Source organism: Dendrobates tinctorius, unplaced genomic scaffold (assembly GCF_039654945.1).
Source record: "Dendrobates tinctorius isolate UK_male_01 unplaced genomic scaffold, ASM3965494v1 ptg000156l, whole genome shotgun sequence".
NCBI classification, from domain to species: Eukaryota; Metazoa; Chordata; class Amphibia; order Anura; family Dendrobatidae; genus Dendrobates; species Dendrobates tinctorius.
In genome coordinates this window covers 29,122,969-29,147,242 of record NW_027361823.1, presented here as the reverse complement: position 1 = coordinate 29,147,242, position 24,274 = coordinate 29,122,969, and the positions used below count along the sequence as shown (strand labels likewise).

Below are 24,274 nucleotides of genomic sequence, written 5' to 3'. Positions count from 1 at the left end.
TCTCTGTTAATGAAAATTTCATTTTTCTATTTCTTATATCATTGAATTTTTCATCTACAATCTGAAATGTTCTGTATATTTCACCTATACCAATAATTGTTTCGACCCGTTAAGATGCATTTATACCTGCCAACCATGGCCAGTATATAACCACTAGTGATGAGCGAACGAGCTCTGAGAAGGTGTTATCCGAGCATGCTCGGGTGCTAACCGAGTATCTTCTGTGTGCTAGGATACTATGTTTGAGTCCCCGCGGCTCCATGTTTCCTGGCTGTTCAAAAGCCACAACACATACAGAGATTGCTTAACAAAAAGAACTCGAACATAGTTTTCGAACACGCCGAAGTCACTCAGTTAGCACACGAGCATGCTCGCTCATCACTAATAACCACCAATCAAGGAGATCAACCAGAAGTCGATCCTAAATGATTGTTAATACAAGCCTAATTTGCTCATAAAATTTCATAAAGGCAGCACAAACCTATTTACACAGGACTGTGCTGCTGATAATGGTTGTTTTAAAGGAGTTTCCGACTACTGGAAAATGCATTGTAAGTGTCTCCTGTTTGAGACATTTAAAATAGATTGAAAATAATAAAAACAAAAAGGAAAAAAATAGTCTCCTGGACCGGCTCTGCTCTGAGTTCTGACTGCCTCGACAATCTCTTGACATTATCATGTGTGTGCTGCAAACCATCAGCGGCCACCGATATGGGAAGTACCGTATATACTCGAATATAAGCTGAGATTTTCAGCCCATTTTTTTGGGCTGAAAGTCCCCCTTTCAGCTTACATTCGAGTCATATACACCAGAGGGTCAGAGGGGGGGTGGGGGTGTCAGGTCATACTTGTCCGTCCTGGCGCTGTCTCTGCAGCCCTCAGCTTCTCCGCGATCTCCCTTCCTTCAGCGGTCACATGGTACCGCTCATTAAACTTTTTTAAAAGTTTTAATGAGCGGTACCACGTGACCGCTGAAGGCAGTAAGGGAGATCGCGGAGATGCTGGGGGCTGAAGAGACAGTGCCAGGATGGGTAAGTATAGCAATACTCACCTGTCCTCCGTCCATGGCTGCTTGCTGCTGCTGTCTGGCGTGGTGACGTGTTTAGTGCGCGCCGCGCCCCCTGCAGTCTGAACGTCACTGACAGATGACGTGCCAGACAGGTGCATATCTCAGGTGCCAGCAGTGACACTGGCACCTGGCCCCCAGCGACGGAGAGGTGAGTATGTTATTTTTTTTATTTTAAAATGCAGCAGCAGCACATGGGGGCATAATCTATGGAGCATCTTATGGGGGCAGCATATGGGGTCATAATCTATGGATCATCTTATGGAGGCATAATCTATGGAGCATCTTATGGGGGCAGCATATGGGGTAATAATCTGTGGAGCATCTTATGGGTACAGCATATGGGGGAATAATCTATGAAGCATCTTATGGGGGCATAATCTATGGAGCTTCTTATGGGGGCATAATCTATGGAGCATCTTATGGGGGCAGCATATGGGGCATAATCTATGGAGCATCTTATGGGGGCAGCATATGGGGGCATAATGTATGGAGCATCTTATGGGGGCATAATCTATGGAGCATCTTATGGGGGCAGCATATGGGGGCATAATCTATGGAGCATCTTATGGGGGCATAATCTGTGGAGCATCTTATGGGGGCAGCATATGGGGGCATAATCTATGGAACATCTTATGGGGGCAGCATATGGGGTTATAATCTATGGAACATCTTATGGGGCCATAACCTTTATGGGGCACATTATTCTATGGAGCATCTTATGGGGCCATTATTAACCTTTGTGCAGCATTATATGGGGTGTATTTTGTATGGAGCATCTTATAGGGCCCATCGTGACCTGTATGGAACATTGTGGGGCTCCTGATTCAATATGGATATTCAAAAACATTTAATCTACTGGTGTCTCAATTAAATTTACATTTATTGGTATCTATTTTTATTTTTTAAATTCACCAGTAGCTGCTGCATTTTCCACCCTAGGCTTATACTCGAGTCAAGTTTTCCCAGTTTCTCGTGGCAAAATTAGGGGGGTCGGCTTATACTCGAGTATATACGGCAATACACTTTTCTTTTTACACGTTTTGTTCAGGACATTGGGGACTTTAGGAAAAGGATGTCTGATGGTGGACAAGGCCTTTAACGCTGACCTCAAAGATCCAATTGCCCATCGAGCGAACATTTTCAGATTGTATGAATGAGCCTTTAGCCGAAGCTGTCTGGTTCTCTTATCTAACATATATGTGAAAACTGCCTAAGCTACAGTACCTATCTGAGAATGTGCAAAATGGGTTAACAAGGATGACTTGCTGCTAAATTCAACTTATTGGTTAGGTACAGCTGCAGAACAGAATAATGTCTAATAAGCCATCCCTCAGAACCGATTGACCTGTATGGTTACGGCAATACAATCCTTATACATTGTATTCATCTGGACCAGTGGTTCCCAACTTTTCTTACCTTGAGAGCCACATTTAGTTCTGATGGAGGGTTGCAAACCACATCCAGCCCCTGCTCTCCCTCTTCCCCACAGTAGTAACACCCAGAGCCCCATTATTGGAATGACAGCCAAAGCTTCCCCTTAAAAATCATACCAAGGATGTATTCCAATATCCAGGGGTTCCTACCTTACCTAGCTTAGGTATTCTCAGATCAAGCACTTCCACCACACTGTGGCATCCAGCATCCGGCACCTCCTCTGGTGCTGTCATCCTATACAAAGGCCATGATATGCTCATCCAGATCTGCTGTTCTGTACGGGGCCACTCATAAAAGTCCACATATGCAAACCAGTTGTTTTCTAGACCGGATTATAATGTACCACGCTGCCAGAATGCAACGAGTCACAGATCAAAGTCCCGTGAGCCAAATGTGGTTCCCGAGCTACAAGTTGGAGACCCTTGATCTACACTGATCAATTTGCCTTCTTGACACACATTGCAGATAAGACGTTCTGTATTGGTACTTACAGACCCAGTGCCAGGGAGGGAAACGATAAATTGGGTTATTTTATGTCACAGATTAATAATTGTATTTAATATTTTAGGTGTTGCAAAATGTCCTCAATCACAGTAACAAGATATCCCTGAGCTTGCCGGAGTCTCAGCAGCACAGTCCTTGTCAGAAGCCCGAAACAAACGGTAATGCAAGCCCAGGAAGCGACACAAGTACGGACAGCAAGCTGGCATCCCCAGAATCCCACTCCTCGCTGCACTGGCTGGCAGATCTGGCCGAACAAAAGGCGCGAGAAGAAAAGAAAGGTAATGTTCATATATCCCAGTAATAATTCTCACGCTAGTACAGGTAGTGCCTTTGCAGTAAATGAATATCTCCGAGTACCATGGTGTGGGTTGGCTTAGCTTTGTTTAAAATATTATTTTGCTAGAAACTGTACACTTAAACCTTAACTTGTAGATTGCATGTGAGGATAAACTTCACTTCTTGTAGACTCACTTCTATTTTTGTTTTGTGCTTTCTGGATTGCAGAGAATAAAGAAGTCCCGGTGACCAAACATGTCAAAGAAGAACAAGATAGCGACATCGTGAATTCCAAATCATCTTCTCCTACATCCCAAAATAGTGAGCCAGGCTCCACCCTGCGCGACCTGCTTACCACCACCGCCGGCAAACTGCGCCTGGGATCCACGGACGCCGGCATTGCCTTTGCACCCGTTTACTTAGTAGGAAATCCAGTGAGTATAAGTGGCATCAGGCTACAGTACAGATCTGTGTAATCGTCACTGTGCGCTCTTGTATTCCGGGCACATCCGTGTTGAAACTATTTGAATTGCAGAAATCAGGGATAGGAAAAATGTGCTGAGAGGAGAAAGTTATTCTCTTGGCAAAAACTCTCTGCAGACTTGAGTTATTTGCCAAAGACAACCGAGAGCTTGGAAGTAAACTGCAAACAAAGTTGTCTTTGAATGGGAAATGTGATGCAGTATTTAACATTTAATTGGCGCAGACAAGTTAAATCAAGTCTGAAACTAGTACAGGGAGCAGCGAAACCTCCCCATGCGATGGTGAGCCAAGCAGTGTGTGCATGTGTGTGTACAGGACGCTGAGCTGTATGAGCACTTGTCATGGTTGGAAATGCAGTGTTTGTATGTTCCGGGCTAAGCCTTTATTCTCCACTTGGTCGTCTTCGTATAATCTTCTCCTTGTGCCATTCATCTGCAGATCAGAATCACAATGGCTGCTCACTAGGATTGGTTCACATGCATCAGGGTTTTAACAGAAATTCCAGTAAATGGACATTTGTTCAATAAATGTGAATTAGTATGTTTCTGCAGCACGTGGGTAAATTGCTGAAAGCATTCAGATCAACTTTGCAGCATACCTAGTGCTTGTGATATACCTGTAAAGGGGTTCTCCACTACTTGTACCATCTCTTCTCAATGACTGTATTCCACCATGTAAAATAGAAACAGCCAGCGTGTGCCTCTGGCGCTGTTCCAGCGATGTCTGAGCTCTCGTGATATTATGTCGCCACCTCACTCTCACTGACATCCAGAAGAAACCAGAGAAACTGCTCTCTGATGTCATCTGGATGTCCGTTACGTCTGACGGAAGTAAGATCAAAGCTGCCGCTGTTTGGCTGCAGGGCTCCCCCGATATAGCAACATCACTCAAGCACCTGGTGTCGAAATTGCTGGACCAGCACTGGAGTTGAATGCAGGCTTAGAGTATTATGTTAAGATGGGGTTGCTGGAGTAGTGAACAACCCCTTTAAGGCCCTACACTTGATAGACTAGTATTGGTGGAACCCGCTGATATTGTCAGGCTCAGTCTAACGTGTATGGGTGGTCTCCGACTGTCAGATGATGTCAGGGGAAATAAGGATCACACCTGTCCAATTTTGGACTGCTGATCCTTTTTCTTAGTAAGAGAAGTCTGGCTGTAGCTCTGTCATGGAGAACACTTGAACGCATGCACTCTTGTGCATGGAGCATTTCAGAAAGATGGCTGCCGACCAAGCTATTGTTGGTCGACAGCCATATATTGTGTATGATTCCTCTTAAAGGGGTTGGTTTACCATACCACTTATCAAACATTAACAGAATAGGTGTCAAGTTGCTATGACGCCCCCATGCAAATAGAGTAATGGTCGTTGTCCATGATCGTCACTGCTGATTTTATTATCTGTAGGACTGACCGAAATTGCAAAGTGTTGTCCTTGGCTTTCTCGATCAGTCTCGTACAGTCAAAATAGTCATTTCTATTATTTGCAGCTGTGCTGTATGTAACACATATAGAGGGTTAATCCTATTCTTAAAAAAAAAAAATGGTGGTCTGTCCTTAATGTAGGCTATCGGTATTATATCGGAGGCAATACTGGTGGGTATTCTCATAAGCTCCGCTCCTGGACCATCCTTCATACCTGCTGAGATCGGTACCTGCACCAATCTGATACGGTCAGACTATTCTTAGGATAGACCATTAATTTTTTAACACTGGATAACCCCTATAATATTAAAATCATGTATGCATTTGGGGGCAGTTTACGGATACATGTATTCTGGTGGCCATGTCTTGAAGCCTTTGTGTTACATAGCTTGTAGGTTGTTGCCTTCTGCGTCGATTGTCTGGTGAGTGAAGTGTAAATCCACAAAATGCCTTTCTGTGAAATAGAGACTGTCCGTAAGCCTTCAGAAATCTGCAAACTATTAAAGATATTTGAAAAGTTGAAATGTTTTCCTCTTTGTAACACCAGAGTGGTAAAGGTGGAAGGTCCATGCCAAACTTCTTGGATGACATCATCGCATCAGTGGTTGAAAACAAGATTCCTGCCACAAGGCTGCCTAAACCCAGCATAAAAGCCGAGCCAAAAGAGGAAATTTCTGAAAGCCACAAGCCACCTGTGGACGAGAAGACGAGACCATACAATGATATTCCACATTCTTGGATCTGTGATCGTTACATTTTATGGTTAAGAGATCACAGGCACAACAGCAACTGGAAGCTCTTCAGAGATTGCTGGAAGCAGGGGAAGGTAAGCGATTCACACAGCGCCACTCGGATGGTGGATAAAAGGCTTTTCTGGGTATTTTGTGTAAATCTTTCTTCTTATGTAATGAATCTTTCTGCAGCTTCCTAAAATACTCCTTCCTTAATTTTTCAAGATTTCTGCTTGCTCCCGGTAATCAGAAACAGATTTAGGACTAAAGCCATGCTCATGCGTCAATCGGACATTATCAGGGTAGATTTTCAGTCTCTACCGAAAGCAGAAGTATTGAAAATGGGAATTAAAGTGTGGTACATTAGATTTCCTGAACTTAGTTATACTACCTTCACACCTCAACTAATATGTTCTCACTTATGAAAATATATACTTTTATGTATTAAAGAGCACCTAGTCTGGGGCTGCCCTTTTTAATTTAAGAAAAGAGTGGGCAGCCTCAGGGGTCCTTGCACCCATTCTATGAAAAGTCGGGTCCAAACTTCTGATGGTGGGATTCCGTCAAGCAGGGAGGGATCCCACAACCACCTGTGCCTCTTTGCTGTTAAAAAAAAAAAAAAAAAAAAATCTCTCGCGGAGGGGAGTTGTGTGAGCCTGCTTTCTGTGCTGGGATGCAACAACTTAGAGTTTTGGATCTGACTTTTTCTATAAATTTGGATTCTCTAAGGGTTCATTCAATACCATCGTGACTACGCTTTCTAATAGGTGATAACCTAGAGTCCTCCGTTAAACATCAGATAGAGTAACACATTTCCACTACTCCAGAGACCGTCCATTGTGTGTTCCATGTTAGTAGAGGAAGACGACATGGCGGGGGACTGGATGTTGTAAACCGGGGGCGAGGGGAATGAGTGCGTCCCAATAAATGGGTCTATCTAGTGTATTTGTAAATGGAGATGAAAATTATTTTCAGATACAAAAGAGCAGGGAAAACTTTGCAGATCTTTATTTTCTACGCTCATATTCCACCACAGCAGAATGTGATCCCTTTTATCTCGATGATTTCCGTGCGTCATCATATAATCATTTTTGGAACCAGAGAAGAGCGAGATGTTTTCAGCCATCTGTTTCCATCCTCGCATCTCAGCAGTTGCCAAGTGACAGCACCAATAAGTTTCAGTAGACAGTAATGCTAGAATGACGAAAAGATGGAGCAGGAAAGCTTACGGAGTCTGTGTCCTTCTGTGTTTGTTACTTTTGCAGCTTTTTTCATTATAATATGATGGTATATTCTCATGTGGCAATTTTTTGTAGAAATTTCAGTCTGTTCCATTCATCCTTTTGAGGTTGTTTCTGTACCAGATCCATGGGTTTCTGCTTGAACCATTTGATGTGTGATCTGCCACATGTGAACACTTCCCTAATGTGATAAGCTGTGCTACATGGCGACGGTGGCTGTGACAACCCTCCGTCAGGGGCACTATGTTTCATAACTAGTTTAGGAGCATTGCGCCTGTCCGGCACAGGCTAGAAAATTGGCTATATTTTCCTTTTTTAAAAATTTCAATGCTCTAAAAGTGATCAGTTACCTTAATAGGAATGTAATAAATGAGAATACACATAATCAGGTGGAAAAAAAAATGTTTACTAACCAGAAAAGTAATATGTTTCAAAGTGCACACATTTTGCTACTTGCAAAAAAAAACCCGACAGTTCTCTTCAAAAACTATTAGTAAACATAAAATTTAGATAAGCAAAATAAATTATAAGGTTGCTGAAATAGTACTGTACTCAAAATCAAAATTCTATGTCTTGAGCATCCTCCTCACTCCATCTTGATCTGTATCAGACACATCTGGACATTCTTCCACATCATCTTTTGAATCAATGCCACTTTCTTCCCCTAAATCTTCTAGCTGTAAGGGGTCTGTCTCATCATCATCAAGCAGTATATTTTGCACTTGCTCAACATGAAGGGCATTTGACAAGTCAAATATTCTCCTCGCCATTTCAGAAGAAAAGCTGAAGCAAGAGAGAGAATATGTGTTAGGGTGCAATGTGCCTGAGAAGCACACTCTTATTTCTAACAAAACCTTCTATGACAAATCCACAAATTTAGCACTAACCTATTCATAAAACAAGCTAAAAAAAGAATTGGGATGAATAAAAACAGCAAATACTAACCGTCAAAGGTGTGACGCATTCAGGTGCAATGAGCCGGAGAAGCCAAAACACTGATATCTGATCTCCTGCAGCTCTGCAGCACAAGAGGCTTCTCAGGTTTCACACAGCCTTTAAAGTTAGGAAGGTACTGGGAGGAGGGTGTTTCCCAGACAAACCAATTAAAATAGAGAAATGAAACTAAGTGAGCTGCGCCTGTCAGATCAGTTGCCCCTGATGGAGGGTTAAGTATACTGGAATGTTGCAGCACCATATCGCAATATGTCACAGAATGTGGCCACTGCTAAAAAAAAAAAAAAAAAAAAAAGTCCAAATTCTTTTGATTTTTCTCTTAAGTTAGTTTCACACTAGCGTTAGGAGCAGCGCATGGCCGCCGTGCAGCTCCGCCCCCGCCCCCTCCGATCAGCTCCTCCTAAGGGCGCATGACGCTGCATGCGACCTGCGTACCCTATTGTTAGCATTGGGAACGCAGGCCGTGCACTGTTATGATTTTGACAGCGCGCCAAACACACTGTATTGCATCACCGTCAAAAGGACGCATGCGCCGTCAAAATCATACCAGCGCACGGCCTGCGTACCCAATGCTAACGATAGGGTACGCAGGTCACATGCAGCGTCGTGCGCCCATAGGAGGAGCTGACCGGAGGAGGCACAGCAGGGGGCGGAGCTGCACGGCGGCCGTGCGCTGCGCTTCCTAACGCTAGTGTGAAACTTGCCTTACCTGTTTTGTGGGTATAGCAGCTTGCTGTCTGCAAAGTGTTACGTTGTAATATAGCGGTGATGTGGCGCAATGTGTTGTCTCTGCCAAATTAGCGGTGTAGCCCCAGAAGTAATAATGTATAACTGTCCTCAAACCACGTGATTTAGGCTTTATTAACTGCAGTAATATTTTTTTTCATAGACTGTTGTGGTTTCTGGAAATCATAAGAAAATGAACGCTAATCTATGGAAGTCAGAAGCAATCAGCCACGACTTCGGGGAACATCAAGGGGATCTTCTGAACTGCAAAGAGGGAGTAGTGTCAAGCGGCAACGTGAATGAGTTCTGGGATGGATTTGAGGATGTCTCCAGTAAGTTTCACAAGTCGTACAGAATAATAAGGCGCCGAGTATCACCGATTGCCTAAGAGTTATAAATATAGCTCCACTGATTGATTCTTTTTTTCCTGCACGAACAGAACGACAGAAACTTAAAAACGGCGAGACTATCCTTCTAAAACTGAAAGATCAGCCTTCTGGAGAAGACTTCCGAAACATGATGCTTACCAGGTAATGCCCTGCTGTTTTATCTGGACGCCAAATGCCCTCATGGTGACAGATGCTGCTGATGCATGTGCAAAATGTAACCGCACCAAGTGCCGGGAGGTATCATAATTAGTGTCAGCTGCCTTCAGAAGATGATCAGAATCATGACTCCTAGGCTTGTCAGGCCATATGACTCCTAGGCCAGTCAGGCCCGGCCAATCTCCACTTATGGGCAATCATATTTTTTTTTTATCAACGACCCATAGCATTTTTTTGGCGTTGCAATATTCAGGTTTGTTTTTGTTCGGGAAAAAGGTTGTCATTTTGAATTACACCATTTTGTATTGTATTGAAAAATAGGGGGAAAAGACTTAAGTGGTTGGGCAGCAGTTCCACCATTGTGTTTTGGGTTTCTTATTGACAGCTTTCATTATGCACAATTACCTGTTAGCTTAATTGTGAAGAATAATACGACTATGGCAATATCAAACTTGTATAGAATTTTTTTTATTAATATTTTAGCGGATAAATTCATAGCGTTGTTACAGAAAATATAATTATATATTTGTATTTCCACTTCCTGAGATCCATAACGAGTTTACGTTTCTATTGATGGTGCTGTGAGTTTTTTCTTGTGTGTGGCGAGCCGAAGTTCCCATTCATGCCATTTTGGAGTACATATGAGCTTTTGATCCTGTTTTATTACAGTTTTAATGAGGTGCGATGACCAAAAAAAAAAAAACATTCTGGCATTTTGATTTTATATTTTTTTTTGTTCATGGTTTTCGGTATGGGCATTTAAATGGTTCCAGTGCAGAGGTACGTAGGCCCCACCACCCATTGTCCCTTTCCTGTGATCGCAATCACGGGATGCCGATTGCTTGCCATGCGGGGGGGCTTATTGCTGACTTTTGGGAATTTTCTCTTTATTTTTTAGTCCAGCTAGCTTGATGGTTTGTTTGATCGCTAATGTTTTACAGTTCAATACTACAAAGCTACTGCTCCCATGAGAGTTCAAAGTGGTAAGTGGTCTACAATAAGCCCCCCCCCCCCGCATGGCAAGCAATCGGTATCCCGTGATTGTGATCACAGGGAAGGGACCATGGGTAGTGGAACCATTTAAATGCCACTGTCACTGATTAACCATTGAGATGCTGCTGTCAGACTGCAGTGATCAGTGTTGGCTCTGATTGTTGTTGTTAGAGACACGTGTCGGCATCTTCCTTGTATGAATCAGGACTCTGCTCATAAGCCAAGTATCAGCCAATCCCGCACCCTGTTCTGGAAGGAGTTGAGCAGGGTGATTATAATCATTCATTGACAGTGCATTGTTTGTCTGTGTTCACATACAGCAAACACACTGCGGCTGAAAACTGCAACAGCCCTGTTCCACGTCCGTATTTAGTTGGTTTCCCTGGACAGGGAAAGGGCTGTTTCGTCTGCGAAACCAGGGGGTCAGTGTGATCAGCAGCGCAATCCTGCAGGTAAAAATGGTTTCCCTGCAAAATTGTGATCATCCAGTGAGATGGTGGTAAGATGGCAGCGGTACGAGGCTGCTGCGGTGTGAAATTCAGTCTATGAAAGGATTTGCACTTATTATGTTATTAGAAGGACAAGACCTGATGTTTGACGACATGGCACCTGTGTGTTATCCCCCAGACATGAAGATTTCTTTAGGATGCTCCCAGTACCAGAATACTGCAATCCAGATGGGAAGTTCAACCTTGCGTCCCACATGCCATCATTCTTTGTACGTCCAGACTTGGGACCCAGGTTGTGTAGCGCATATGGTGAGTATGGTATTATAATAATAATCTGCTAAAGGTCTGTGAACTAATATCTGGATGCTGGAAAGTAATAGTAGAATAAGGAATTGTGCGTTTTATCTGCATTTATTTGCTTCACCTGGATGAGACCAGGACCGTGGTTCAGGCCATCAGTATTAGACTGGGGGACGTGTCTCTGAGGAGTGCTACGCTGTAATACCTGGCACATGTGTTACTAAAATGTTGGAAGGGTACATATCATCTCTAGACCCCGACAGCGAGAGGAAGAGGAGATGACGTGGAGCCAGAGAACAAAACACTGAAGGAGCCGTCAGAAAGATGGGAAGAGAACCAGGAGAGAGCAGTGTCCTTAGAGAGTAGGAGACGGTGGTCAACAGTGTCGAAAGCTGCAGATAGGTCAAGAAGAATGAGCAGAGAGTGGTCACCGTTACGTTTTGCTGTCAGAAGGTCATTGGTCACTTTGATGAGTGCAGTTTCAGTCGAATGTAGGGGGCGGAAGCCGGACTGTCATGGGTCTAAAAGGGACTGAGTGGTGAGGTAACGTGTAAGGCGGGAGTAAACTAGGCGCTCCAAAAGTTTAGAGACGAAGGGGAGATTGGAGATTGGTCTCTAGTTGTTTGTGCAGGATGGGTCGAGAGCGGGTTTCTTTAGTAATGGAGTAACGATGGCGTGTTTGAAGGAGGATGGGAAAATGCCCGAGGAGAGGGACAGATTAAAGATTGCAGTTAGGTGAGTTGTGACGACTGGAGAGAGAAACTGGAGGAGATGTGAGGGAATGGGGTCGGTAGTGCATGTAGTCGGACAAGTCATATCCAGTCATCTGCAGATTTAGTTTTAATTTTTCTTTGCTTTTTTTCTACATTCAGGAGTCATTGCCACGAAGGATCATGATACCGGAACAACAAACCTTCACATAGAAGTGTCAGATATGGTGAACATCTTGGTCTATGTTGGAGTTGTCAAAGCCAACGTGGCTGCTTGTAAATCTGGTATGTGACCATAGCAAATCAAATCATTACCTCTCTGATTTATAACCCCTTGTCCAACACCTGCTGTATTAGGAGTGGTATCTCTGTATATTGGGGCGTTTTTCCTTTTTACATTTTTTGCCATCTAAATTGTGGCAAAAACCATCATTCTACCTTCATGTGTAACAGCAAAACCTAAGGGTATCCCCAAGCGTAAAACAGATCTGTTATCAGATTTCACAGTACAAACAGCATACGTTATTGACTCGCTCTTTAAGGTCCCGTTACATTTAGCGATGCACCAGCGATCCCGACAGCGATACGACCCGGTCAGGATTGCTGGTGCAGCGCTAAATGGTCACTGGTGAGCTGCCAATCAGGCAGATCTCACCAGCGGCGTAGCAGCGGTCGTTACTTACCTATCAGATGGCAGCTCTAGTGACGACTTCCTCCCGCGTCCATGGAGTCGCTCGTCGGTGCCAGCAGGAAGCCCGACGACGAGAAATGGATTAGGAAGATCTCGTGCGATCAGCGATATCCCGCGGGGGGCCGGGTCACAGGTACGTGTCACATGTAGCGAGATCGCTACCGATATCACTGTTGCGTCACAAAATCGGTGACGCTTTAGCGATATCGCTAGCCATCTTACTTTGTGTGAAGGGGCCTTTAGACCTCTAGAGTTTGTGCTTACTGTGAAAATCTATGTAGGGCTGGCTGTATAATCATTTGTGAATGTTCAACTGCCTAATATTAAAATGAGCAAGCGTGGACTTTCTGGCATGGCATGAATTTTCAGAGTAAGTACACCAGCCTCTTTATGTGCAAGATCTATTTAATAAAGTACACAGTGCATTTTGTAGTGTGAAACCTGGTGACTGATCTGCTTAAATGATTCTCTTCTGAGTGGATGATTCCTTGCTGGGACCTTCTTCCCCCGCTAATAGGTCTCAAGAACGGGGTTCTGAAATATTCCCCGGTGAAAAGCATTTTTGAGACTTCTTGAGATACTACAGTGCCATATAAAATACATGGGAGTCCTATCGTCTGGATTTGTGGATTTGTATAAAACCTTAAAGGAGTTTCCTATTTTCAAGATCCTATCACAATATGTAGTATGTGTAATAACATTTGCAAATGGCTCCAATTAGAAAGGTAGTATAGTTCTTCTGATTCGTTATGTTGCTTACCCCATGTGCAGGGCAATGCAGTAGCTATGATGTCCATAGTTAAGACCACTAAGGCTGGGTTTGGATTGCTTTATTGTGCTGCGTTTAACGCATCCCTTACATTGCGGCATTAACGCTATGTAACGGATGCGTTAACGCACCCATAGACTGCCATTATGTAGCGCATGTCATAAGCAACATGCGTTAGCGATGTGCTGTCATTCTGTGACGGACCCTCGGACGGGGTCTGCAGCGTTTGCAGGTCAGTCACTGCTAGCGCAGATGGGGCATGTGCGCTAGCACGATGGCTAACGTGATCAGAATATGACAGTAGCGTTAACACAGTCCGTTTATCGCATGCGTTGACTGGACTGCATTAACGCTATGTGAACCTGGCCTTACATAGTAATAGTTATCCATTAGTGGTTGTAACCATGGATGTCAAAGCTACTGCAATACCCCCTGCACATATGGGGTAAGCAACGTAGCGAATCAGAAAAACTATACTGCTTTTCTAATTGGAGGTATTTGCTAATGTTATTATTAAACCTACTACATATTGGGATAAGATCTTGGAGATGAGAATACCCCTTTGATCTACATGATGCCACAAGACTTTTAAGGCTTTTTATCAAGTCAGGATGTACAACATAATGTTATGGTATACAAGGGAAGAAGGAATCCACATGTGAAGATCTGATAGTAAAATATAAATGCAATTGATTTGATTTCTGAAAACTAAAGTTTTACCCCTACTAATCAGTTTTTGGCTTTTTTTTTTTGAGGCTTCTTTAAAAATTAAAGTTGGCACAAGCTTGGTCTCCTCAGGCAGCTCCTTGATTCCCTCTTGCACTCGTTTTGGCGAATGTGTTACACGTTATTTTATAACCACCTTTCCCGTTTCAGCTGTAGTCAAGAAGTTTGAGGAAGAAGACATGGATGAAAGTTTGAAGAAAAGGCTGAAGGACCCCACTGAGGCTCCTGGTTCTCTCTGGCACATTTACGAGACTAAAGACGCAGACAAAATCCGAGAGTTTCTACATAAGGTGAAAGCACCACTCCTGCGGTACAGACTACATGTCTCCATAATTGGGTGACTCTCTTATGGCATCTAGAAATAGAGGAAATTTACAGAAAACCAGTAGTATATTTTATTTACGATGTTTTCTAATTAGAAATGAGTGGATTGCTTTGCCAATCCATGGACCATGATCCAGGTCAATGCTCTCTGGACGTGGACTGGAAATGCAGGGTTTCTTTACCCTCTTGGAGCCCAGGCTCGGTTAATGATTAGCGGAGTTGGAGAGTTTTTGCTGGTGCGTCACACAGATGACTCCTGTATCAAACGCTGTGGCAGGGGTCCCCTGAAGCCCAGGAAATTTGTAAAGCTCCTGATTGCAACCAGAGCGCTCTGATCTGGACTGGGATTGCGCAAAGTGATCTGCTCATTTGTCCTTCTATTCTTATAACCTAACATATAGCAGTTAGTATTGAGGGAATTCTGTGTGTAACGTGGATTATTTATCAAAATAAAAAATGGAATACACATCAAGGAGGCAACGGAACAAAATCTCCTTGTTCTAGAGCTGTTGAGCGGGCGCCAGGGGATCTGCAGTGTGTCTGCCAGTGCTGCACTTAAGTTTCTGCCATTACGTCTGATTTCCTTGGGAATGTTGAGAAACTTTGTCAGATTTTTTTCCTATGACTACATCCTGTGTCGATTCTCAGAATTTCCATTTTTGCACAAGCAAAATGTGGTCTCCACAGGGGACTACAGTTTAGAAAGGGATTTTGTTCTGTAAGTGTTTGGCATGAATGCTAGAGCGGGGAAGAAGTATAAACGTTTGTACGGAGCGGATCTTGCCACAACAATAAAGGCAAATCTTTTTCTCTCCCCATTTTAGGCCGCAAAAGAGCAGTGCCTCGAAATCCTTCCTGACCATGACCCAATACGAGACCAGAACTGGTATCTGAACAAGAAACTCCGCCAAAGTCTCTTCGATGATTATGGTGTGAAGAGCCACACACTTGTCCAGTTCCTCGGTGATGCAGTCATACTGCCGGCAGGGGCCATTTATCAGGTGAGGTGGTGATAATACATTGTTTAAAGATTTGATGTGGATGGAGTACAAAGATGACATGTTTCAGCAGATGCCGAATTATGTCGTAATATGAAGTCACGGATGCCATGTGCCATCATACAAGGTTCACAAAGACCTGATGTGAATTCTAGTCATTTATGGGGGCAATCAAGGTCTTGTTGACATGATCCTGATACAGCCGGTGAATGTCGCTTTGTGTTCTCTCGTCAGCTGTGGAAGGTGACGCTTACACGTTTTGCTCTTTTGTTTGCGACAGGTGCAAAATTTTCACAGCTGCATCCAAGTGACTCAAGACTTTGTGTCCCCAGAACATCTTGTTCACTCATTTCATTTAACTCAAGAGCTGAGGCTTTCTAAAGAAGAAATCAATTTTGATGATAAATTGCAGGTAAGAAGCACACAGGCAGCGTGTTCTGCTGTCCTCGCTCACATTAGCAAGAGAGCAATGTCCTTTTCTAACGATTATTCGACAAATATGAATGTCTGGCAAAATTGAGGTCAGGATTTTTAGCATGGAAACCAGTTTGATTCACGGTCACTGTGTCCATGGTCCCCTCTATCTCTTTACCAAGGTCATATCAAATAAAAGAGGAAAATGTAGATAAAGACAGAAATATAACAACATTTTCTATGTGGAAGATTATGGATTCCCACGCAGGGGACTTGTGTACAATGACGTGCAGCAAAGCCTGGGGCTAGAACAGTGCGACATTTTCTGCACGAATCTCATACAGGCCGCTCATCTGCTTGGACAAGTGCAAATCAACCTATCCATCCTGCAAGATCTGGTTGTCCCACAGCCATCTAATGTGTATGGGGGCGTTAAGTCTGGTACTATGTTATAGAAAACAGGATCTATATGTGCGTTGTCCTTTGAACCCTAGTAATGAACACTGCACATAATAGCTATTCTTAGTGATGGTAAAGTTTTCAGCATCAGTTTCTTCCACATAACTGATCTAGCACCGTCCAGCACTAATGTGAACAGCGCCTAGGGATCATCCTTAATGTGTATTGTGTACAAAAGTTTCTGACTATACATAACACTTCTGTTAACCCCCATTCAACTGTTGGGATGCCATATCTTATCTCTCAGGAACGCTGCCAGAATCTGGTGTCCGGTTAGCCGTTTTGTTTGCAGCGGTTCATAACAACCAACTAAATACTAATAGGGGTTGAAAAACTGACATTGCAGTATTCCATACAAGAAAAAAAGATTCGGACTTATATCACCTTGTAGCCGAAAAAGAGACCCAGCAAAATTAAATTAAAATCATACTTTTATTAATATATATTAAAATATGGTTAAAATAACAAAAATGCCCAGCAGGAGGATATTTAAATGCCATTCAATTAGAAATCAAAAATATAAATATAAAGATGTCCTTAATTCATTGCCCAACCTAAAATTACAGCTACTAGCACAAATAACCACAAACCCAGTATAAATATTCATATAAATAGTATAAAGGTAAATAAGATTCAGATTATATTGTGTCTGCAGTCTCAGATATCACCATATAAGATCTATCTACATCAATAAGGATATCAATCCTAAAGAAACCACAGAAAATAGCAGGGTAACCAAAAGAAATATAATAACTCAGTGCAATTTACCAAGTATAATAGGGCATCAGTGAACGCTGGATGGCGTGACCTCCTCCACCCCGATGTGTGTTTTGCACTAGCTTCTTCCGGGGGCGTCATTCCATACAAGTGGTCATTTGTGTTTAACCCCTTCCTGCCATCCGACGTACTATCCCGTCCACGGTACCCGGGCCCGTATGACTGGGGACGGGATAGTACGTCGGCGTGATCAGCGGCGCCCACGTGGTGAGCGCCGCTGATCGCGGCCGGGTGTCAGCTGATTATCACAGCTGACACCCGGCACAATGTGTAAGGGGCGGTCACGGACCGCCCCCGACACATTAACCCCTTGCACACCGCGATCAAACACGATCGCGGTGTACCGGGGGTTAAAGGGAAGCATCGGCAGGGAGGGGGCTCCCTCCGTGCTTCCCTGAGCCCCCCACGGCAGCGCAATGTGAAGCGCTGCTGCGGGGGACTCCCTTCCTCCAGGCCCCCGAATCCAAGATGGCGACGGGGGCCTTCGGGGGCCTGCGGAAGCTGGCTTCCTCAGTGCCTGCAAAGCGCAGGCATGAGGAAGCCTTCTGCAGTGCCTGTGTCAGATCGCTGATCTGTCACAGTGATCTGTGATGTGACAGATCAGCGATCTGTCACAGGACAGTGATGTCCCACCTGGGACTATTTAATAAAGTAAAAAAAAAAAAAAAAGTGTAAAAATAATTAAAAAAAAAATCGCCAAAAAAATTAGAAAAAAAAAAAAAATATTCCCCCCAATAAATCCATTTTTTGGAAATAATAAAAAAAACAAACAATAAAAGTACACATATTAGGTATCGCCGCGTCCGTAACGACCCGCCCTATAAAACTGTCCCATTAGTTAACCCCTTTAGCGAACCCCTTAAAAAATAAAAATAAAAAACGAAGCAAAAAATGATTTATCATACCGCCAAACAAAAAGTGTAATAACGCGCGATCAAAACGACGCATATAAATAGCCATGGTACCGCTGAAAACGTCATCTTGTCCCGCAAAAAACGAGCCGCCACACAGCATCATCAGCGAAAAAATAAAAAAGTTATAGCTCGCTGAATAAAGCAATGCAAAAATAATTATTTTTTATATAAAATAGTTTTCATTGCATAAAACCGACAAAAACATAAAAAACTACCTAAATGAGGTAACGCTGTAACCGTACTGACCCGAAGAATAAAACCGCTTTATCAATTTTACCGCACGCGGAACGGTGTAAACGCACCCCCCCCCCAAAAGAAATTCATGAAACGCTGGTTTTTGTTCATTCTGCGTCCCAAAAATCGGAATAAAAAGCGATCAAAAAATTTCACGTGCCTGAAAATGGTACCAATAAAAACGTCAACTTGTCCCGCAAAAAATAAGACCTCACATGACTCGATGGGTCAAAATACGGAAAAATTATAGCTCTCAATATGTGGTGATGCAAAAACTATTTTTACAATAAAAAGCGTCTTTTAGCGTGCGACAGCCGCCAAACATAAAAACCGCCATAAATAGTAAATCAAACCCCCCGTTATCACCCCCTTAGTTAGGGAAAAATAATAAAATTAAAAAAATGTATTTATTTCCATTTTTCCATTAGGGTTAGGGCTAGGGGTGTGTTGGGGTAGGGTTAGGGCTAGGGTTAGGGCTAGGGTTAGGGGCGTGTTGGGGTTCGGGTTGGAGTTAGAATTGGGGGTTTCCACTGTTTGGGCACATCAGGGGCTCTCCAAATGCAACATGGCGTCTGATCTCAATTCCAGCCAATTCTGAGTTGAAAAAGTCAAATGGTGCTCCTTCCCTTCCAAGCTCTGCTATGCGCCCAAACAGTGTTTTACCCCCACATGTAGGGTATCAGCCTACTCAGGACAAATTGCAAAACAATGTTTGCAGTTCAATTTCTCCTGTTACCCTTGGTAAAATAAAAAAAATTGAACCTGAAGTATTTTTTTATGAAAAAAAGGTAGATGTTCATTTTTTTTTTAAATATTCAAAAAAATTCCTGTGATGCACCTATAGGGTTAATAAACTTCTTGAATGTGGTTTTGAGCACCTTAACCCCTTACCTACAATTGACGTAATATTCCGTCCATGTGACCATGGACCTAATTACCATGGACGGAATATTACGTCACCATGATCAGCGGCGCCCACGTGGTGAGCGCAGCTGATCGCGGCCGGGTGTCAGCTAATTATCACAGCTGACACCCGTCACAATGTGTCAGGGGCGGTCACGGACCGCCCCCGACACGTTAACCCCTTGCACACCGCGATCAAACGCGATCGCGGTGTACCGGGGGTTAAAGGGAAGCATCGGCAGGGAGGGGGCTCCCTCCGTGCTTCCCTGAGCCCCCCACAGCAGCGCAATGTGCAGCGCTGCTGCGGGGGGCTCCTTTCCTCCAGGCCCCCCGAATCCAAGATGGCGACGGGGGCCTGAGGAAGCTGGCTTCCTCAGTGCCTGCAAAGCGCAGGCATGAGGAAGTCTGCAGCAGTGCCTGTGACAGATCGCTGATCTGTCACAGTGATCTGTGATGTGACAGATCAGCGATCTGTCACAGGACAGTGATGTCCCACCTGGGACAAGGTAATAAAGTAAAAAAAAAAAAGTGTTAAAATAATTAAAAAAAAATCGCTAAATTAAATTAGTAAAAAAAAAAAAAAATATTCCCCAATAAATCCATTTTTTCAAAATAAAAAAAACCAAAACCAATAAAAGTACACATATTTGGTATCGCCGCGTCTGTAATGACCTGCCCTATAAAACTGTCCCATTAGTTAACCCCTTTAGCGAACCCCTTAAAAAATAAAAATAAAAAACGAAGCAAAAAATAATGATTTATTATCACACCACCGAACAAAAAGTGCAATAACGCGCGATCAAAAAGACACATATAAATATCCATGGTACTGCTGAAAACGTCATCTTGTCCCGCAAAAAACGAGCCGCCATACAGCGTCATCCGCAAAAAGATAAAAAAGTTATAGCTCGCAGAATAAAGCGATACAAAAATAATTATTTTTTATATAAAATTGTTTTCATTGCAAAAAACCGACAAAACATAAAAAAAGACCTAAATGAGGTATCGCTGTAACCGTACTGACCCGAAGAATAAAACCGCTTTATCAATTTTACCGCACACGGAACGGTGTAAACGCACCCCCCCAAAAGAAATTCATGAAATGCTGGTTTTTGTTCATTCTGCGTCCCAAAAATCGGAATAAAAAGCGATCAAAAAATGTCACGTGCCCGAAAATGGTACCAATAAAAACGTCAACTCGTCCCGCAAAAAATAAGACCTCACATGACTCGGTGGGTCAAAATACGGAAAAATTATAGCTCTCAATATGTGGTGATGCAAAAACTACTTTTACAATAAAAAGCGTCTTTTAGCGTGTGACAGCCGCCAAACATAAAAACCGCCATAAATAGTAAATCAAACCCCCCGTTATCACCCCCTTAGTTAGGGAAAAGTAATAAAACTAAAAGAAAATGTATTTATTTCCATTTTCCCGCTAGGGTTAGGGTTAGGGTAGGGTTAGGGCTAGGGTTAGGGCTAGGGCTCAGATTAGGGTTAGGGGTGTGTTGAGGTTAGGGTTGGAGTTATAATTGGGGGGTTTCCACTGTTTGGGCACATCAGGTGCTCTCCAAAGGCAACATGGCGTCTGATCTCAATTCCAGCCAATTCTGCGTTGAAAAAGTCAAATGGTGCTCCTTTCCTTCCAAGCTCTGCCATGCGCCCAAACAGTGTTTTACCCCCACATGTAGGGTATCAGCCTACTCAGGACATATTACAAAACAACTTTTGGGGTCCAATTTCTCCTGTTACCCTTAGGAAAATAAAAAATTGGGGGCAAAAATATAATTTTGCGGAAAAAAATGTTTTTTTTATTTTCATGCCCAGGCGTTATAAACTTCTGTGAAGCACTTGGGGGTTCAAAGTGCTCTCCACACATCTAGATAAGCTCCGTGGGGGGTCTAGTTTCCAAAATGGGGTCACTTGTGGGGAGTTTCAATAGTTTAGGTACATCAGGGGCTCTCCAAACGCACATGACACCCGCAGACCAATCCATCAAAGTCTGCATTCCAAAACGTCACTACTTACCTTCCGAGCCCCGACGTGTGCCCATACAGTAGTTTTCTCCCACATATGAGGTATCCGCGTACTCAGGACAAATTGGACAACAACTTTTGGGGTCCAATTTCTCCTGTTACCCTTGGGAAAATAAAAAAATTGGGGACTAATAGATCATGTTTGTGGAAAAAATACGATTTTTTTATTTTCATGCCTGGGCATTATAAACTTCTGTGAAGCCCTTGGGGGTTCAAAGTGCTCACCACACATCTAGATAAGTTCCTCAGGGGGTCTAGTTTCCAAAATGGTGTCATTTGTGGGGGGTTTCTACTGTTTTGGTACATCAGGGGCTTTCCTAACGCGACATGGTGTCCGATCTCAATTCCAGCCAAAAACGTCAAATGGCGCTGCTTTCCTTCCGAGCTCTGCTATGCGCCCAAATAGTCATTTACACCCACATATGGGGTATCGGCGTACTCAGGACAAATTGCACAATAACTTTTAGGGTCCTGTTACCCTTGGAAAAATATAAATTGGGGGTGAAAAGATCATTTTTGTGGAAAAAATATGATTTTTTTAATTGTACCGCTGTACGTTATAAACTTCTGTGAAGCCCTTGTGGGTTCAAAGTTCTCACCACATATCTAGATAAGTTCCTTGGGGGGTCTAGTTTCCAAAATGGGGTCACTTGGGGGGTTTCCACTGTTTAGGTACATCAGGGGCTCTCCAAACGCGGCATGGCGTCCGATCTGAATTCCAGCCAATTTTGCATTGAAAAAGTCAAACGGCGCTCCTTCCCTACTGAGGTCTGCCATGCGCCAAAACAGTGGTTCCCCCCCACATATCAGGTATCAGCGTACTTAGGACAAATTGCACAATAACTTTTGCAGTCCAATTTCTCCTGTTACCCTTGGTAAAATAAAGAAAATTGAACCTGAAGTATTTTTTTTGTGAAAAAAAGTTAAATGTTCATTTTTTTTTTAATATTCAAAAAATTCCTGTGACGCACCTAAAGGGTTAATAAACTTCTTGAATGTGGTTTTAAGCACCTTAAGGGGTGCATTTTTTAGAATGGTGTCACTTTTGGGTATTTTCTATCATATAGACCCCTCAAAGTGGCTTCAAATGTGAAGTGGTCCCTAAAAATAAAATGGTGTTGCAAAAATGAGAAATCGCTGGTCAATTTTTAACCCTTATAACTTCCTAACAAAAAAAATTTTGGTTCCAAAATTGTGCTCATGTAAAGTAAACATGTGGGAAATGTTATGTATTAAGTTTTTTGTGTGCCGTATCGCTGTGATTTAAGGGCATAAAAATTCAAAGTTGGAAAATCGCGAAATTTTCAAAATTTTCGCCAAATTTCCGTTTTTTTCACAAATAAACGCAAGTTATTTGAATGCAATTTTACCACTAACATGAAGTACAATATGTCACGAGAAAACAATGTCAGAATCACCGGGATCCATGGAAGCGTTCCAGAGTTATGACCTCATAAAGGTACAGTGGTCAGAATTGTAAAAATTGGCCCGGTCATGAACGTGCAAACCACCCTTGGGGGTGAAGGGGTTAAAGGGAATCTTTCAGCCCAGAATGACTGTTCAAACAAAGTACAGGTGCTCGGTGCATCATGGTGGGGCCAAACAATAATATACACCTTGCCAATAGAAAAAAATGGGCTGTGTAGCCCTAGTTAGCTCACTGACAGCCACATGCGCACGGAACTCCGTCTTGACAGGACGAGAAGTAGTGAGAAGAAAAAAAAAAGTGATTGTTCCAGCTCCTTTAAAATTCAAACGTTTTTATTCAAAATACAATCCTATATAAAAAAAAAAATCCTCTTAGTGGGTGGAAGTACACCTTGCCACCTGCTTGTTTTCTCTTTATTTCTACCCTTCTCCTCTTTGACAGCTCTGGCTTCATAGACTCAGAGAAGGGTGGAAATAGATGGAAAACAAGCAGGTGAGAAGGTGCACTGAGCTGCTGAGCCCTGCCATGATGCACAGAGTGCCTATACTTGTGTGAACAGTCATTCTGGGCTGACAGGCCCTTTTAATGTGGAGAAAACACTTGTTATATTAGTTGTTTTTAGCCATTTAACCCCTTAATGACCACCAATACGTTTTTTTACTGACCTGCGATATAAGAGAATAGTATCCTCCGACAGGTGACAATCCAGTAGCTGTACACTATAGCTGACAGCTTGCTGCATCAGCCACGATCAGTGTTGGCACCGACCATTGCTGTTTAACCCCTTAGATGCTGCTGTCAATAGTGACTACAGGATCTAAATAGTTAACAGAGTGTGGGTGCTCAGTCTTTGACCCCATTGACACCCTGAGATCTTGGATCATGTGGTCCTGATGTTTGTCATAGCATTTCATGGCCAAATAGCGGCCTTAGAGTCTGCCAGCTATAGCGGCCTATTCAGAAGTTAGCGACATATAGGTGGTAAAAATAAGCTTTTTATTCCTGCTGCGCTACTTTCCATTAATTCCTGAAAATCATCCGAAGGGTTAATAAACTACCTGAAAGCAATTTTGAATACATTGAAGGGTGTGGTTTTTAAAATGGTATCACTTTTGGGGGTCTTCAATATATAGGACCTCACAAAGTCACTTCAAATCTGGACAGGTCCCTAAAAAAAAATAATTTTTTTTTTGTAATATTCCTTGAAAAAAATGAAAGCGGACTGCTACATTATTAAACCTTCTAAAATGCTAACAAAATAAAACACTTTAGAAATGGTGCTGATGTAAAGCAGACGTGAGGGAAATGTTTATTAATACTTTTGTGTGGTGTGACTATCTGGATTAAAGGGCTAATCATTCTAAGTTTGAAAATTGCTAATTTTGAAAAATTTTGGTTAAATTTCTGATATGTTTTGTTACAAAACTATCAACTTACATTTACCATTATCATAAAGTATAATGTGTCTCACACACAGTCTCAATCAATGGGATATGTTGAAGGATTCCATAGTTATTACTACATAAAGTGACACTGGTCAGATTTTAAAAAAATTGGACTGGTCACTAAAGGGCTAAATTGTTAATGATTTATTGCAAACGGCAGAATGACTGGAAATTTTCTTACTAAACCGAAATTGTTATGGGCATAGAAAAATGTTTCTGTGAGAGCGATGTATTGTATAAATGCTCCCTTACATTTTAGGGCCGGTGTCAGCGGCTTGTAGCACCCGATGTGTTGTATAGCTACAATACTCGGCATGC

General features: G+C 42.8%; 1 protein-coding gene across 3 annotated transcripts in view; it reads left to right on the top strand.

The window, feature by feature from the left end:
• The window catches only part of JMJD1C (jumonji domain containing 1C), a 278,879-nt gene that overhangs the window by 253,475 nt on the left and 1,130 nt on the right, over nt 1–24,274 (top strand). For all 3 annotated transcript variants that reach the window (XM_073548302.1, XM_073548301.1, XM_073548303.1), the window contains 10 exons: nt 3,072–3,285; nt 3,512–3,717; nt 5,739–6,017; nt 9,007–9,175; nt 9,283–9,373; nt 11,009–11,139; nt 12,003–12,125; nt 14,177–14,316; nt 15,175–15,351; nt 15,629–15,760. In XM_073548302.1, coding sequence (XP_073404403.1) covers nt 3,072–3,285; nt 3,512–3,717; nt 5,739–6,017; nt 9,007–9,175; nt 9,283–9,373; nt 11,009–11,139; nt 12,003–12,125; nt 14,177–14,316; nt 15,175–15,351; nt 15,629–15,760 — 1,662 coding nt within the window. The remainder of the gene's footprint in view (nt 1–3,071; nt 3,286–3,511; nt 3,718–5,738; nt 6,018–9,006; nt 9,176–9,282; nt 9,374–11,008; nt 11,140–12,002; nt 12,126–14,176; nt 14,317–15,174; nt 15,352–15,628; nt 15,761–24,274) is intronic.